The 15,511-nt window shown below is 48.9% G+C and overlaps 2 protein-coding genes across 16 annotated transcripts in view; one reads left to right on the top strand and one right to left on the bottom strand.

Annotated features, from left to right (window-relative positions):
- The window catches only part of PPIP5K1 (diphosphoinositol pentakisphosphate kinase 1), a 40,051-nt gene extending 34,899 nt beyond the window's left edge, over positions 1-5,152 (bottom strand). For 8 of the 12 annotated variants that reach the window (XM_061395052.1, XM_061395046.1, XM_061395050.1 and 5 more), the window contains exon 1: positions 5,049-5,152. The gene's annotated coding sequence lies outside the window, so the exon portion shown is untranslated. Of the gene's footprint in view, positions 1-427; positions 644-3,265; positions 3,378-4,273; positions 4,582-5,048 lie in introns of those variants that run through there. The other 4 variants (XM_061395055.1, XM_061395043.1, XM_061395044.1 and 1 more) reach the window with 4 other exon arrangements.
- A 4,229-nt stretch (positions 5,153-9,381) lies between these two features.
- On the top strand, positions 9,382-15,473 carry LOC133234485 (creatine kinase U-type, mitochondrial). 4 transcript variants are annotated; one of them, XM_061395090.1, is made up of 10 exons: positions 9,382-9,693; positions 10,488-10,776; positions 11,409-11,607; positions 11,810-11,905; positions 12,288-12,509; positions 12,659-12,744; positions 12,848-12,971; positions 14,641-14,775; positions 14,911-15,036; positions 15,232-15,473. In XM_061395090.1, the coding sequence occupies exons 2-10, from the start codon at positions 10,628-10,630 to the stop codon at positions 15,343-15,345; spliced, it is 1,251 nt and encodes a 416-aa protein (XP_061251074.1). In that variant the 5' UTR covers positions 9,382-9,693; positions 10,488-10,627; the 3' UTR covers positions 15,346-15,473. The 4 variants fall into 4 exon arrangements, with proteins under 4 accessions (XP_061251074.1, XP_061251073.1, XP_061251072.1 ...); XM_061395089.1 differs by having other exon boundaries at positions 9,561-9,693; positions 10,455-10,776; positions 11,394-11,607; XM_061395088.1 differs by having other exon boundaries at positions 9,561-9,693; positions 11,394-11,607.
- Positions 15,474-15,511: the final 38 nt, after the last annotated feature.

Consider the following 15,511-nt stretch of genomic DNA (forward strand, 5'->3'; position numbering starts at 1 on the left):
AGCAACTGAACAACAACAACAATTCAAGAGCAGAGGAATGAGAGAGCTCAGTTGCTTTTGCTCTTCACCTCTATCTTCATTCCTACCAAGGACTAACTCAAAAAAAACATTGATTGATTGATGAGGGCATTGATTGATATGTTCTAAGCATTGTATAAGAACATTAAAATCCCTTTGCCCTGACTCCCCTTCATCTACTTTACCTTAAAAGAAAGACACCCAATTCCAGAAAATCTGTTCAAGAAAAAAGGTCTAGTGCTAGTTGGGAAATTCAGGATACAGGCATCCATACAACAGGCCCCAACCCATTCTCAAACTGAAATTTCAATTTTCTCTCTACCGTCATAGGGTACACAGACACAAGGCTGGTCTAGGCCAAGGTCCTTCATAACAGAAGTTACAATGAGGGGAAAAAAAAAAATCCTACCTAGAGCCATTATCAGTGAGAATTGTTTTTTTTAATAATTTTATTTATCTGTTTTTGGCTGTGTTGGGTCTTCCTTGCTGAGAGGGCTTTTCTCCAGCTGCGGCGAGTGGGGGCTACTCTCTAGTTGCAGTTCGAGGTTCTCATTGCAGAGGCTTTTCTTGTCGTGGAGCATGGGCTCTACGGCGCAAGGGCTTCAGTAGCTGCAGCAAGTGCAGTTCCTGGGCTCTAGAGCACAAGTTCAGTTGCGACAGGCGGGCTTTGTTGCTCCGTGGCTTGTGGGATCTTCCCAGATCAGGGATCGAACCCGTGTCTCCTGCATTGGCAGGCAGATTCTTTGCCACTGAGCCACCTGGGAAGCTCTGGTAATATCTTAAGAGTTAAAATTGAATTAGAACAACCTGGAAGTTCCACTTTTGTACACATATAGAAGTAGTGGTTCTTAACTAACTGTGATTATACTGTGCAATAAACAATTGTCAGGAGACACTTTTGGTTATCACAACTCGGCAGGTGCTATTGGCATCTACTGAGTAGAGGCCAAGGATGCTGCTGAAAATTCTAAAAGGCATAGCATATACCTCCACAACAAAGAATTGTCCAGTCCAAAATGTGAGTGGTGCCGAGGCTGAGAAACTCCCTGTAGGGAAATTTTCCCACGTAAGAAGACATGTACAAGAATATTCATAACCTACTGTTGGTAAGGGTAAAACCTAAGAACAATTCAGATGTCAAAAGTTAAAGAATGATAAATATAATGTAGTATACACAAATGGTTGACTAATAGCAATTATTAAAAATGAATCAAGGGCAGGGTTCCCTGGTGGTCTAGGGTTAAGAATCCATCTGCCAAAGCAGGAGACTTGGGTTCTATCCCTAACCCAGGAAGACCCCACGTGACTCTGAGCAGCTGAGCCTGTGGGCCACAACTATTGAGCCTGTGCTCTAGAGTCTGGGAACCGCAACTACTGAGCCCATGGGCCACAACTGCTGAAGCCCATGTGCTGTAGAACCTGTGCTCTGCAACAAGAGAAGCCGCCACACTGCAACTAGAGACAAGCTCCCACTCCCCACAACTAGAGAAAAGCAAAGAAAACCCGCACTGCCTCCCCACAAAAAAAGAGAGAATTGGGGGATAAATTAGGAGCTTTAAGATTAAGATATACACACTGCTGCTGCTACGCTGCTAAGTCACTTCAGTCGTGTCCGACTCTGTGCGACCCCATAGACGGCAGCCCACCAGGCTCCGCCGTCCCTGGGATTCTCCAGGCAAGAACACTGGAGTGGGTTGCCATTTCCTTCTCCAATGCATGAAAGTGAAAAGTGAAAGTGAAATCACTCAGTCGTGTCTGAGTCTTAGCGACCCCATGGACTCCAGCCTACCAGGCTCCTCCGTCCATGGGATTTTCCAAGCAAGAGCACTGGAGTGGGGTGCCACTGCCTTCTCCATACACACTACTATATATAAAATAACTAAACAACAAGGACCAACTGCATAGTACAGGGAACTATACTCAATATCTTGTAATAATCTATAATGAAGGGACTTTCCTGGTGAGTCAGTGCCTAAGACTCTGCTCACAATGCAAGTAGCCCAGGACTGATCCCTGATCAGGGAACTAGATCCCACATGCCACAACTAAAGATTCAGAGTGCTGCAACTAAGACCTGGTGCAGCCAAAAAACAAACAAACAAATAAAAAAACCTATAATGGAAAAGAATCTGAAAAAAGTATATATATATATATGTGTGTGTGCATATATATATGGATATATATATATATATGGATCATTTTGGTGTATACCTGAAATTAACACATATATATATGGATATATATATATATGGATCATTTTGGTGTACACCTGAAATTAACACAACATTGTAAATTATCCTTCAATTTTTAAAAAATGAATCAAAGCTATATAAAACATGAATAGCTTCCAAATGCAAACTGCAGAAATATACATGAAGGACAATTCTACTTGTACAAATAAAAATACTACAAATGTTTATGACTGCATACATAATTAGATACATCTATTAACACTAAATCATGGGAATAGAAGTACCTGTTATTCTTTTCTCCCAAAATGAAACTGAGTCATATCATCAATTTTCTACGTTCTGCAAAAGTTCTCAGAAATACTGACCAATGGATCTAATGAAAGCCACAAACTCCATTAAGTAAATGGAATGATTTAGTCTTATAGACTTGTACAGTAGTCCTCAATAATTCCTTTCTGTATTTTTATTTTAAATCCTTACCCTTCACATGAACTCTGAAGCTTTGATTAGAAAGCCACAGCTAATCTTTATACAGATCCTGACCTTTCTAGTCTTCACCACCTGCTTTTCTCTGTTGTTCCACCACCAGACAACGCTCTCCTTAGACTTAACATTTCCAGTTGTGCACCGCAGGTCTTACACATACACACCCCTCCTGATTACAGGCTATTTCTTTGAATTCCATTCTAGTGACCTGACCCAGTTTCCATGACTTGTGACATTCTCAAGGTCCCTGTACAGTTTAAGCAAGCCGAAGTTTGTGGCAGGCTTTATCCTTTCTCCGAAGCAGGAGCTTTTTCTATGTCTAAGATTCCTAACCCTTCACACTTTCTGCCACTAAGCCCTTCCTGGTTTGCTACTGAATGTACACTATCACATTCTTGAAGTTCTATTTTAACTCTCTAACAGGAGATGGTAATAGAATAGCAAAGGAAAATGTGTTCACAAATGTGGAGCTGAAGGAACATGAAAGGTCTAAATTCATAGTTAACAAAGCAGAAATAGAAGCCTGACAGAAATAGCCATGAAATAAGCCAGGATTTATTTAGATGTACCTCTGGGAGAAGCTGGGCTTTAACGCGGTGTTCCAACAGCCACAGCCGGTTTCTGTGCTCTTCTCCCCTTCCTCCTCTCTCTTTCCTAATACTTTGTTGCAAAAGAAAACTTCAGACCCTACACTCAGCTAAAGGGCAAGTCTTACTGGGGCAATGTGGAAGGGAGAGAGGGAGGGAGGGAGGAGACAGTAGGCAAGGACAGGGAGGGGCAGGGGCACAATCTCCTCAGGAACATCTATGTCAAACTGGATCTAGAGAAGGGATGTGTTTTCCCTGGTGGCTCAGATGTTGAAGAACCTGCCTGCAACACAGAAGACCCAGGTTTTAAGAGAGGGGATAGAAGGGAGGGTTCTGTGCCATGCTTAGTCGCTTCTGACTCTTTGTGACCCTATGGACTGTAGCCCGCCAAGCTCCTCCATCCCTGGAATTCTCCAGGCAAGAATACAGGAGGGGATACCCTATCCCTTCTCCAGGGGAATCTTCCTGCATTGCAGGCAGATTCTTTACCCGCTGAACTACCAGGGAAGCCCAGAAGGGAGGGTAGGTGGTTTAGTCCCTAAGTTGTGTCCCACTGTTTGTGACCCCATGGACTGTAGCCTGCCAGGCTCCTCTGTCCAAGGGATTTCCCAGGCAAGAATACTGGAGTGGGTTGCCATTTCCTTCTCCAGAGGATTTTCCCGACCCAGGAATCAAACCCAGGTCTCCTGCATTGTGAGCAGATTCTTTACTGACTGAGGGAGGGTAAACTGTGTTAATTTCTTTCTCCCTTAGAATTTAGGGCTGCTTGCCTAGTCCTCTAATTTGTTTAACCACCATGCACTTGTTGCAGGGCCCCATTAGTGGTGAAAGAGAAACGTCAGTACAGAGTCCAGGCAGAAATATTTCCAACACAGTTAAAACTCCTCAGACCATCAACACTGTCTTCTTCAACAGTGGACCCCTTAGTTCCTACTTGATACAGGTTTTGTTTGTTTGTTTTGGATGCAGACTTGAATGATTCATACATACCCTTTTTCTGCCACCGATGAAATGTGCTGATGCCCTTGTTCTCTGTATCAACTCCCTCATATCGCTTTCTTTTTCCTACTTGCTAAAATGACTCTTCCTTGACTCCCTGAACTACCGCTCTCTCCTCCTTCACTGATCAACTGATCCAGTGAACAATCCGACTAACCCTCTCCCTCACTGCCTCCCCAACCTTAGGTAGTCGTTCAAACCCCGATGAGTCACCGCACTTGGTAACAAATTTACTTGGAACCCTCAGTGCTTTCCACCCCCCACCTCCACAGGCTGTCTGTGGGCCACTCTCCCCACGCGCCCTCCCTCCAGGGTCACCTCCCCCCTCTCTCCAACAATCCCCTTCCTCCAGCCGGCTCTCCGGTCCGACTCCACTCCCACCTCGCCTCACGCGGACCTGCCCACTCTGACCCTCTCCCCTGCAGACGCCCTGGCTCGGCAGGACCCCTCTTCCTCACGCAGACCTCACGCGCCCATCTCTTCTCTCGCGGACCCCCCTCCTCCGCGCTCTCCTCACTCCGCTCCCGGTCCCGATTACCACCGCCCATCCTGACTCCTCTAGCCTTTGCCCGCCCCCGCCTTCCCCGCCTCACTCTCCCTTCGCTGACATTGAGGCCTCTCGGCTGCCTCCCTTCCCAGAGCGGCCCCCCGGCCACTACCAACCAGGGCCCTCAGCACCAACGGAGCCCACTCCACCCAAGCCCACCCCCTCAGATACCGCCCCCAGCCCCCAGCCACTCCCCCACCGCCCCGGGCCCTCACTCACCCGCCTCCCCGCGCTCGCGCAGCCGAACCTGCCGGCAGCGACACCTGACAGCGGCCCAATCAAAGCGCAACTTCTCTTCGGTGCCACCAATCAGCGGAGGGCGCGCACCGGCTGCGGAGTCAGGCTGCGTTGGCCGGCGCTTCTGCGCGGAGGCGGGTGGCCTCTAGTGGCTCTAGGGAGGAAGTGCAACCTGACGTTCTTTCTCCGATTTCTAACTGCGTCGCCACAGTCCATACGCTTGATCTCTTAGAGACTTTCCAGTGAGATGAAGTGAGGGGTGGGGGGAGCAAGATGCAGAGAAAAAGGCAGAGTCTGTTGCCATTGCACCTCCTTGAGGACAAAACCAGGTCTTCTGTTTGTCTTGTAAAATAAAACGGGATATGATACATGTGGTGGTCGTCGTTGTTCAGTCGCCCAGTCGTGTCCAACTCTTCGTGACCCCATGGACTGCAGCATGCCAGGTCTCCCTGTCCCTCACCATCTCCTGGAGTTTGTCCAAGTTCATGTCCATTGCATCGGTGATGCCCTCCAGCCATGTCATTCTCTGATGCCCTCTTCTCCTTCTGCCTTCAGTTTTCCCCCAAATCAGGGACTTCTTCAGTGAGTTGTCTGTTAGCATCAGATGACCAAAATACTGGAGCTCCAGCTTCAGCATCAGTCCTTCCCGTGAATATTCAGGGTTGATCTCCCTTAAGATTGACTGGTTTGATCGCCTTACTGTCCAAGGGACTTTCAGGAGTCCTCCAGCACCACAGTTCAAAGGCATCGATTCTTCGGTATTCTGCCTTCTTTATGGTCCAGCTGTCACAACCACATGTGACCACTGGGAATACCATAGCCTTAACTATACAGACTTTTGTCAGCAGAGTAATGTCTCTGATTTTCAACACACTAGGGATCCAATAAATGTACATTGCAAATGTTAACAGAAGAGTGAAAGTGGTTCTGGAGACAAAAACAGAGACAAATCAGAAATTTGAGAGATGGAAGAGAGACTTAAAAGGAGACAATAAAATGGACAGACTCCTGTGCAGCCTTGGACAAGTCAGTGAATTTCCCTCAGCCTCTCTTTTCTCACTTGTGAGAGAGTAGGACTGGAAACTCTAACTCACAGGGTACTGATTATATGAAAGCCTTTTGCATGTGTTTGTATTGTTATCTTTGCATCCTCACTCAGGTTTCCCTGGTCAAGACAATTCCAAGTTCTTTTACAAAGCAAGTTTGTGTGCCGGAAGCTCTGTGAGGCCAAACTGAAAGGCCAGAGATTGGAACAGAGAAAGTTTTATTGCAAGGCCAAGCAAAGAGAACAGGTGACACATGCCCCCAAACCCCAAATGCTTCGAAGGTTTTCGAGGAAAAGGTTTTATAGGCAAAATTCCGGGTGAGGGCTGCAGGTATGTTACTTTCCTCTGATTGGTGAGTGGTGAGGTAATAGGGCAGTGCTCCAGGAATCTGTTATTCAGCCTGAAGTTACCGTCTTCCACCTGGGGGTGGGGTTGGGAGGTGGCTTGTGTGTGTACTCGGTCACTCAGTTGTGTCCAATTCTTTGCAACCCCATGGACTGTAGCCCACCAGGCTCCTCTGTCCATGGGATTTTCCTGGCACGAATACCGGAATAGGTTGCCATTTCCTCCTCCAGGAGATCTTCCCAACCAGGGAAAATCAAACCCATGTCTCCAGCATTGGCAGGCAGATTCACTGAGTCCAGTGTAATCAACTTGCCACTAGGTAACTGGCAAGGGAGGAGGCTTTGTTCCTGTAGAACTAAGCATATTGTTATGTATATTCCTTTAGGAGGAACCAGGATCCTACTTTAACTGCTGCACTATAGTTTATATATATATAATTTTTAAAAATGTATTTGGCTGTTCTGGGTCGTCACTGCTATGTGGGCTGTTCTCTAGTTGTGGCCAGCAGGGGTTACCCTCTAGTTGCAGTGTGCAGGCTTCTCATTGCGGTGGCCTCTCTTGCTGGGTCACCAGGGAATGGTGGCTCAGCAGTAAAGAATCCAATGAGGGTTTGATCCCTGGGTCGGGAATATGCCCTAGAGGAGGAAATGGCAACCCACTCCAGTATTCTTTCCTGAGAAATCCCACGGACAAAGGAGCCTGACAGGTTACAGGTTACATGGGGTTGTATCTAAGGGTCAGATATGACTTAGGGACTAAACCCCCACCCCTACCACCTCTTGCTGCAGAGCACAGGCTCTAGAGCAGAGGGCTTCAGTAGTTGCAGCTCCTGGGTTTAGTTGTCCCGCAGCATGTGGAATCTTCCCAGACCAGGGATCTTCCACCTGGGGAATGGGACCTTCCACCTGCATTGGCAGGCAGGTTCTTTACCACTGAACCACCAGGGAAGCCCCTGCGAAACAGAAGGGAAGGAGGCAGGGCACAACCTTTAAAGAATGACATAGTCTGAGGTCACAACATAAACTGATTTCAGTATGAAGTGAAGTCGCTCAGTCAGGTCTGACTCTTTGCGACCCTGTGGACTGTAGCCCTCCAAGCTCCTCAGTCCATAGGATTCTACAGGCAAGGATACTGGAGTGGGTTGCCATTTCCTTCTCCAGGGGAAGTTCCCAACCCAGGGATCGAACCCAGGTTTCCCGTATTGCAGGCAGACGTTTAACCTCTGAGCCACGAGGGAAGCCTTGATCTTCAGTATACACTCCCTCCTAGTAACACATCAGCAAGCTAAATGACACACCCAGAGGTTCCATGTCAGTTCCAAGGTCAACCATCAAAGATCAAAAGTGGGTGGTAGCCCAATGACTGGAAATCTCCACCCCTTCCCCCCAAATAGTTGGAATAATCCTCACATTCATTAGCCTTTGAAATTACCCAGCCCATAAAAGCTAACCAGGGGGGCTGTCCCCTCGTGGCTCAGATGGTAAAGAATCAGCCTGCAGTGCAGGAGACCTGGGTTCGATCCCTGGGTTGGGAAGATCACCTGGAGAAGGGAATGGCTATCCACTCCAGTATTCTTGCCTGGAGAACTCCATGGACAAAGGATCCTGGCAGGCTGCAGTCCAAGGAGTCGCAAAGAGTCGACACAACTGAGCAACTAACACTTAAAAGCTAATCACACTACATTTTGAGGCTTCACTTGCCCTCTTCTGAAGGCCCACACTCAGTGGACTGTGTTTCTCTCTGAATAAATCCACTTCTTATCACTTTGTCTCTCATTGAATTCTTTCTGTGATAAGATATCAAGAACCTGAGCCTCATTAAGTGCTGAAACCAGTTCTGTGACTTCAGTTGGAAGACCATTGGCTGGGTTTGTGTCCCAGCCATGTGGGTTCAAGTCCCAGACTGGCTTTTGGCTAAGTTTGAGTCCTGGTACATGAGTTCAAGTCCCAATCTGAGGTAAACTGTTTCACCTGCACTATAGTTTTTTATTGTTCCTCCTTTGTTACTGCTTCCCCTCCCTTCCTTGACTAGCAACTATTTGGATCTACCCTTTGGAACCCGGGGAAGTTCTTGGGAGCTGAAGCCTATTTCCAACAATCAAGAAATGGGGGACACAGTAAGACTTCCATGCCCAGAACCCCTACCCCGGGTCCTGCTTGGTCTCACCTCTTTATGAGTATACAAATACCCATAGCTTAAAAATTCACCAACTTTACCGTTTGGGGAGACATTGCTTTGGGAGAGATCCCCAGGGTCCCACTTACTTGCAGCAAGTAATAATAAGTCCTTCCTTCCTCTGTTTTTCACCTTGGTTGTGTCTAATGGCTTGATACCCACCAAAAGGTGAACCCAGTTTTCAGGTAACACAACTGCAGGACTCCATCTAATCCTGATAATTACTCTCTTAGCAGGAGAAGGAATTGATGGACCGAGAACAGAGGTGATTATCTTCTAAGGATACCCACATGAGGAAGGCAGGAAAAGGAGCACTAGGGAAGCCTGAGAGGAATGAATGAAATGAGAGGAAACGGATGGAATGGGGTCTCATCAGTGAGGCCAGAGGACAAGGTGAAGAGGATTTCTTTTTCTCAAAAACTCTCTTAAGATGAACAAATTTCTTACTGTCTTATGAGTACATCAAGATAGCTGAAAGACTGGACTAATGCCCCCATGCCTACCCCACCTTAACTGAGCCTCCATACTGAAGCTCACATCTCTATTTCAGCTCCAAGCATTCATTTTCCTTCTGCCAGGACAAAGGTCAAGTCACACCCAAGTCATACTTGGAGATCAGGAACAAAACCCTCTAAAATCTGAATATGCACCATGTGAGAAGAGAGGAGGAGAAGGGACCAGGAGGAACGCAGAGATTCCTTGGTGACCCTTTGTCCTTGGACACCCCTCCTCCTTACACTCTGGATTAAACAGCATTAGGGAGCCAAGAGAGGAAACACATGTGGTGGTTAGAGACCTGTGCCTGCCTGTTCCCTTCCTACACCCCGTCATCTCACCACACCCTACACCTCTCCTTACACTCCCCTTCAGCTCAGGAACTGGGAGCTACAGAGAGGAGGGGAGGAGGAGGAGGAGGAGGAGGAAACAAAATTCCCTGCCCAACTCCAGCCCCACGCCCAGCACAGACAGGAGGTAGGCAAGCCTGCCGAGAATACTCAGAGGGAGTCCTGTGATCAGCAAATAGGTCCCAGCCTGGAAAATTCGCTGAGAAGAGATCAAAGGTGAAGTAAGAAATGGAGAGGAGGATGGAGGAGGGGGTAAAAGTGGGGGATCCTGAGAAGCGGAGGAAGGACACAGCAGGGCTTCAGACTTGGGGGCAAGGTGGGATGGGGGTGGGGAAAACAGCTAGATGGAGTAAGAGTTGGTGTTTCCCCGATGTCTCTCAGGGAATCTTTCCATAACCCTGTAAGGAGACTTGCACAGGTGTGACAGGGAGGAGCCTTGGTGCTCTTCCTGGTTCTAAGGAAGGGGTGACCTTGAGCCAGCGGGACTGTCTTTCTCAGTGTCTGCCTGTATGCTTTCTCTGTGTGTCTTCCCCTGGTATCTGTTTATGCCACGGGTTCCCCGAGGCCACCTCTCCTCGGGAGACAGAAAGGTTGCAGGGGCAGGCCGAAAAAAAACGAGAGCAGGTTGGGCAATGTCCCCCTCTTCCACCCAACGGGGCGACGAACGGAGGGTTCCGATGAAACCGAGAGGCTTAGGGGAAGGGTGTTAGGGTTTCGTCGGGCCCCTTGGGTGCTGTCCTCCACTTGGTGCTGAAATCTGGGCGGCCTCACCTCAGGTGGGCCCATTTCTGGGCCTAAGGCTGCAAATGACCAGTCTCCCTAATCTACCTGGGGGGGGTGGTGCCTACCTCTGCCCCCGCACACCTAGCGCGGTGGCAGGCGGGAAGGCGGGGCCTGCAGGAGCCCCACCCCTGGAGACTGCAGCGCTGCCTTCTCCTGCGCCCGCCTGCCGCTAGCTCATTGCGCCTCTCCTGCAGTCTGATCGGTACCGGCTTTCACTCCCGCTTCAGCCTCCACGCCAGCCCCTATTTCGGCTCCAGCCTCGCACTCAGCTCCGGCTCTCAGCCTATCTGCATCGCCCCCCTCCTCCCGGATCCTGCCCTGAGCCAGCAGCTCCTGCCCTGAGATTCCGTAGGCAGACCCTCAAGCCATGGCTGGTCCCTTCTCTCGTCTGCTGTCTGCCCGCCCCGGGCTCAGGCTCCTGGCTTTGGCTGGAGCTGGTTCTCTCGCCGCTGGGTTTCTACTCCGATCGGAACCTGTTCGAGCCGCCAGTGAACGACGGAGGCTGTATCCCCCGAGGTACCAGTGTCTCAGGCGCTCCGGGGGAGGGAGGGAGGGGGGAAGGTCAGGCAGGTGGTGATAGGGGTGGAGATGAGAATCTGGGCAATGGAGAAGGGGTATAATCACGCAGGTTCTGGAGTGGGGCGCTGTGCAGTCTGGAAACCTCAATGGGGTGGCGGTGAGGGGAGGCCAAAACCATAAGGTGAAAGCATTCCCGGGGACTTGGAACCCGCAGTTCCCGTCCCCAAGGCCAGCTCTGGCCCTGCGAGTTCTGGCTGCACCTACTCTGCTCAAATTCCTAATTGAGAGACCAGGAACTATCCTTTCCGCTCTCCTCCATCTCCCTTTCCTGCTGTTCTCTCCGGTTTCCTGAATTCCCCTCCTTAGTCTTTCCCCTCCCCCATCCCTAATGCTGCTTCCATGGGAGAAAAGAACGGAGCAGATATGGGAGAACTGAGCCTCCAGCCAGAGGAAGCTAGAACTCCTGGGAAAGAATAGATCCTGAAAGTCCCTAATGAGATTACCAAGATTTAGCCCGGCTCTAGCCTCCCCTCCTCCCAAGGAGCAAAGCCAGGCATGCTCCCAGCTGAGTGCACTGGGTCCAGGCCCGTGTGCCCTCCCTCCATGGTTACTAGGTACCCCCTCCCTAGTGCTGAGTACCCAGACCTCCGAAAGCACAACAACTGCATGGCCAGTCACCTGACCCCGGCAGTCTATGCCCGGCTCTGCGACAAGACCACACCCACTGGCTGGACGCTAGATCAGTGTATCCAGACTGGCGTGGACAACCCTGGCCACCCCTTCATCAAGACTGTGGGCATGGTAGCTGGTGATGAGGAGACCTATGAGGTAGGGGGCCCCAGAGTTTCCCGGTAAAACCCTGTTCATCTTCCCAGCAATCCCAGTTCCTTCCCCCTGAAGCCCCTCACTTTCCCTTAAGACTGGACCATCCATACTCATGTTTTCCGACCCGGTGAAATCAATCCACAGTGAAAGCTTGGGAAGGGGTTCCCTCTCCTTAACCACCTTCTCCCTCTCAACTCCCCCTCAGGTATTTGCTGAGCTGTTTGACCCTGTGATCCAAGAGCGACACAATGGCTATGACCCCCGAACGATGAAACATACCACCGACCTGGATGCCAGCAAGGTAGGTTAAATATCCCACTTCTGATTTGCATTGCCTTTTGTACAACATACTGTTTTCTCCAGTCCCTTCCACCATAATTATTCTCTGACTCATAGTCATTATACTGCTGAGCTTTCAAGTCTCAGTGTGGGGAAAGAGTTGTATGTTAAGGAGCAGCCGCTGTGGAGAGGAGCGGGCGTTGAGAACGGCCACACCCCAAGGTGGGCAGTGTGGGGGAGGGTTCACAATGAATGCCCCTTCAGTTGGCATGCTTGCCCAATGGGCTGTCCTTCCAGTGCAGGCAATGAAGACTCCTCTAGTCCTTATGGTCTCTCCTTCCCAAGGCCCTCAGCTCCCATCCACCTTGTTTCTGTGACTTACCTTAATTTCTACTATTCTCCAGATCCGTTCTGGCTACTTTGATGAGAGGTATGTATTGTCCTCAAGAGTCAGAACTGGTCGGAGTATCCGGGGACTCAGCCTGCCTCCAGCCTGTACTCGGGCAGAGCGACGAGAGGTGGAACGTGTGGTCGTGGATGCGCTGAGTGGCCTGAAGGGTGACCTGGCTGGACGCTACTATCGGCTCAGTGAGATGACAGAGGCTGAGCAGCAGCAGCTAATTGATGTGAGAGGCTTTGAGAGGGAGCTGGGCAAGGAGGGCAGATAGAAAGACAAGAGAATCAAGGGAGGCTGGGCCAGATGAGGTAGATGGGCTCTGAGAAGCCCGGGGGCTACTGTGTAGATTCTTAACCCAAGTCCTTTTACTCTCCTCAGGACCACTTCCTGTTTGATAAGCCTGTATCTCCATTATTGACCGCAGCAGGAATGGCTCGAGACTGGCCGGATGCACGTGGAATCTGGTATGAGGCTTAGCTTACCCCAGGCTCCTAAAAGTGCCCCTTTTTTCTATCTCTCCCTTGCCCTCCCTCTTAATTCCAGTTCCTCACTCTCTCCTGCCTTCAGGCACAACAATGAAAAGAGCTTCTTGATCTGGGTGAATGAGGAGGATCATACACGGGTCATCTCCATGGAGAAGGGTGGCAACATGAAGAAAGTGTTTGAAAGATTCTGCAGAGGCCTCAAAGAGGTTGGAGAAGAATGTATAAGGGAACTAGCTGGGAGGACTTAAGGAAGAAACTAGAATATGTAGATGGGGATATAATTAATCAACCAACCCAGGACACTTTTCATAGTGAAAGAGATTACCACCAATCACCCTAGTAGGACAATAGGTATAAATCAGAACTGTCCAGGGCATATGGTCTTGGTTTACATGGACCAGGTATACATAAATCTGGGTATGGTCATCCTAAGAATAGGAAGAGAGAAAGAATGTCAGCAATCTAAGGAAGTAAACAAAGCAGTTGCCAAATAATGCAAAGAAGGAATTGAGATGGTGAGTCAGTGCCTGGGGGGTATGTGGTGGAATGTGTGGATATAAGAGGAAGGTTTAAGCTTGGACAGATATAAGGAGTGAGGGGTTGGTATGTTCGTGATTCTCATGTAACCACCCATTTCTGAGCCAAGGTAGGCCTGTACTCTAGATTCTGTCCTTCTTACTAAAGTAGCATGTCTAGATTTTAAGCTGAATGGGAGGGAAAACAGGGAAGGTGGAAGATGGAATGGTTTAAGTTCCAGACTGTGTGGCTCTACGTGAGGGGTTGAACTGAATCCTCAGTCCTATAGGAATTAGGTCTCCATATTTGAGTCTAGATTAGAAATTCCCATTAATCCAATCCTTATTGTATGGTCTCATATATACAGTTCTGTTTTGGACTTGTAAAGGGAAAGAACTCTCCTTCTTTTAGAATCTTAGCTGGGAGGTTCCTATTATTTTTAGCGGGTAATAGGTAACATATCTTTGACCCACTGAAGTGGGTAGGGAAGTACTTTTTATATGTCTTAGTATTCTCATCTGTAAAACTGAGGTAAGAAGACTTCCTACATTTAAGTGGTGGGGATTAAGTGAGATAATGCATATAAAGCATGTGGCCCATAGTAAAAGTTCACAAGTGTTAGCTGCTGTTATTATTCTAGATGGAAGGATTTCCTCTTGTTCAGCATTATAATATCCCCCATGCCATGGGTCTTTCTGAACTATGAACAGGGTCCCCCTTAGGTTACGTAGTGGTCTTCACGAACATTACCCTGGCAGGTCTCCAGTCTTTTCAACTCTAGTGGTCATCTTCATGATCGGGATGTTTAAGTGGAACAAGAACACGCTTCCCACACTCCTCTCCCACCCTCCACAAGTATGAGTCCAGCTCTTCTGCTCCATTTTCACCTTTCTGCTTTCTCTTTTTCCACAGCTAACAGGCTCTCTTGCCTCTTCCTGTTGCAAAGCCTACACCCTCATTTTCTGGCTGAAAGAATTCTTCCAAGCTCTAGCTCATTAGCAAAGTAAAGATGTCAATGCATGCAGAACTCCCTGAATAATCAATCCTTTCTCAGTTCAGTTTACCACCTCCGTTCATCTCCCCAGATCATCCTTAGCACATCATTCCCTGAAGTTTCTCTTCTTCCACACAGGATATTTTTGCACAATCTCATCATGATGGGCTTGCAACATCAAAAATATCTTTTATGCATGATAATAATGAGCCATTTCCACCAAAAAAAAAAAAAAAAAAAGCAGTGTCATTCTTTCACATCCCAAATCTTTGGTTCTAGACATATTTCTAGAGCTCCTATGGGTCCAGCTAAGGGAGGGTTTGCACAGCCCTGACATGTCACTAATGGAGGCTTTGTGCACGCAGGTGGAGCGGCTGATCCAGGAGCGTGGCTGGGAGTTCATGTGGAATGAGCGTCTGGGATACATCTTGACCTGTCCGTCTAACCTGGGCACTGGACTTCGGGCAGGAGTGCACATCAAACTGCCCCTGCTGAGCAAAGTAAAGGAGTTGGGCTAGAGAGGAGTGTGAGGGAGGAAGTGGCCATGTGGGATGGAAAAGGGAGTGTACACTTTGGGAAGGAGCAGCCATTGTAGGACTATTGACCCTGCCCCCAAATCTCTATCTCCCCTCTAGGATAGCCGCTTCCCAAAGATCCTCGAGAACCTAAGGCTCCAAAAACGTGGAACTGGAGGAGTAGACACAGCTGCCACAGGCAGTGTCTTTGATATCTCTAATTTGGACCGACTGGGCAAGTCAGAGGTGAGATTCTCAGGGATTATGGATAGGTCTGTGGGGGGTGATTTGACAAGGAGTGAGCCTCAAGAATGTAATGGAATCTGAAATGAAACTCAGGTTGACTGGGGGAAAACTGGCAATGAGTTCCCAGAGCAGGCAAATCAGCGCTAAAGAGAGTCAGGTTGTGGGAAGCAGAGATCAAGGGTCAGTATCATCCAGGTGGAGCTGGTGCAGCTGGTCATCGATGGAGTAAACTTCCTGATTGACTGTGAACGGCGTCTGGAGAGAGGCCAGGATATCCGCATCCCTCCACCTCTCCCCAACAAGCATTAACTCCGTCCCCAGTGGATGACTCAAGACTCCCAGGACCTCTGCCATTCTAATGGCAGCCCCTTCTTGCCCTGGGTGCCATCATCAACCCACACCCCCCTGTCCTAGTAAAGGCTCCATGCTATGCTTCAGTTGTCTGTGTTATTTCTAATGGTGGGATGAGGAGGAA

The sequence above is a fragment of the Bos javanicus genome, chromosome 21, assembly GCF_032452875.1.
Source record: "Bos javanicus breed banteng chromosome 21, ARS-OSU_banteng_1.0, whole genome shotgun sequence".
Classification (NCBI taxonomy): Eukaryota; Metazoa; Chordata; class Mammalia; order Artiodactyla; family Bovidae; genus Bos; species Bos javanicus.

What these genes read in the sequence shown, in the direction of transcription:
- LOC133234485 (XM_061395089.1), top strand. Translation starts at nt 10,628, where the DNA reads ATGGCTGGTCCCTTCTCTCGTCTGCTGTCTGCCCGCCCCGGGCTCAGG. An exon ending in CGGAGGCTGTATCCCCCGAG is followed by an intron (nt 10,777 to 11,393) that starts GTACCAGTGTCT and finishes CATGGTTACTAG; the next exon opens with GTACCCCCTCCCTAGTGCTG. An exon ending in AGCAGCAGCAGCTAATTGAT is followed by an intron (nt 12,510 to 12,658) that starts GTGAGAGGCTTT and finishes TACTCTCCTCAG; the next exon opens with GACCACTTCCTGTTTGATAA.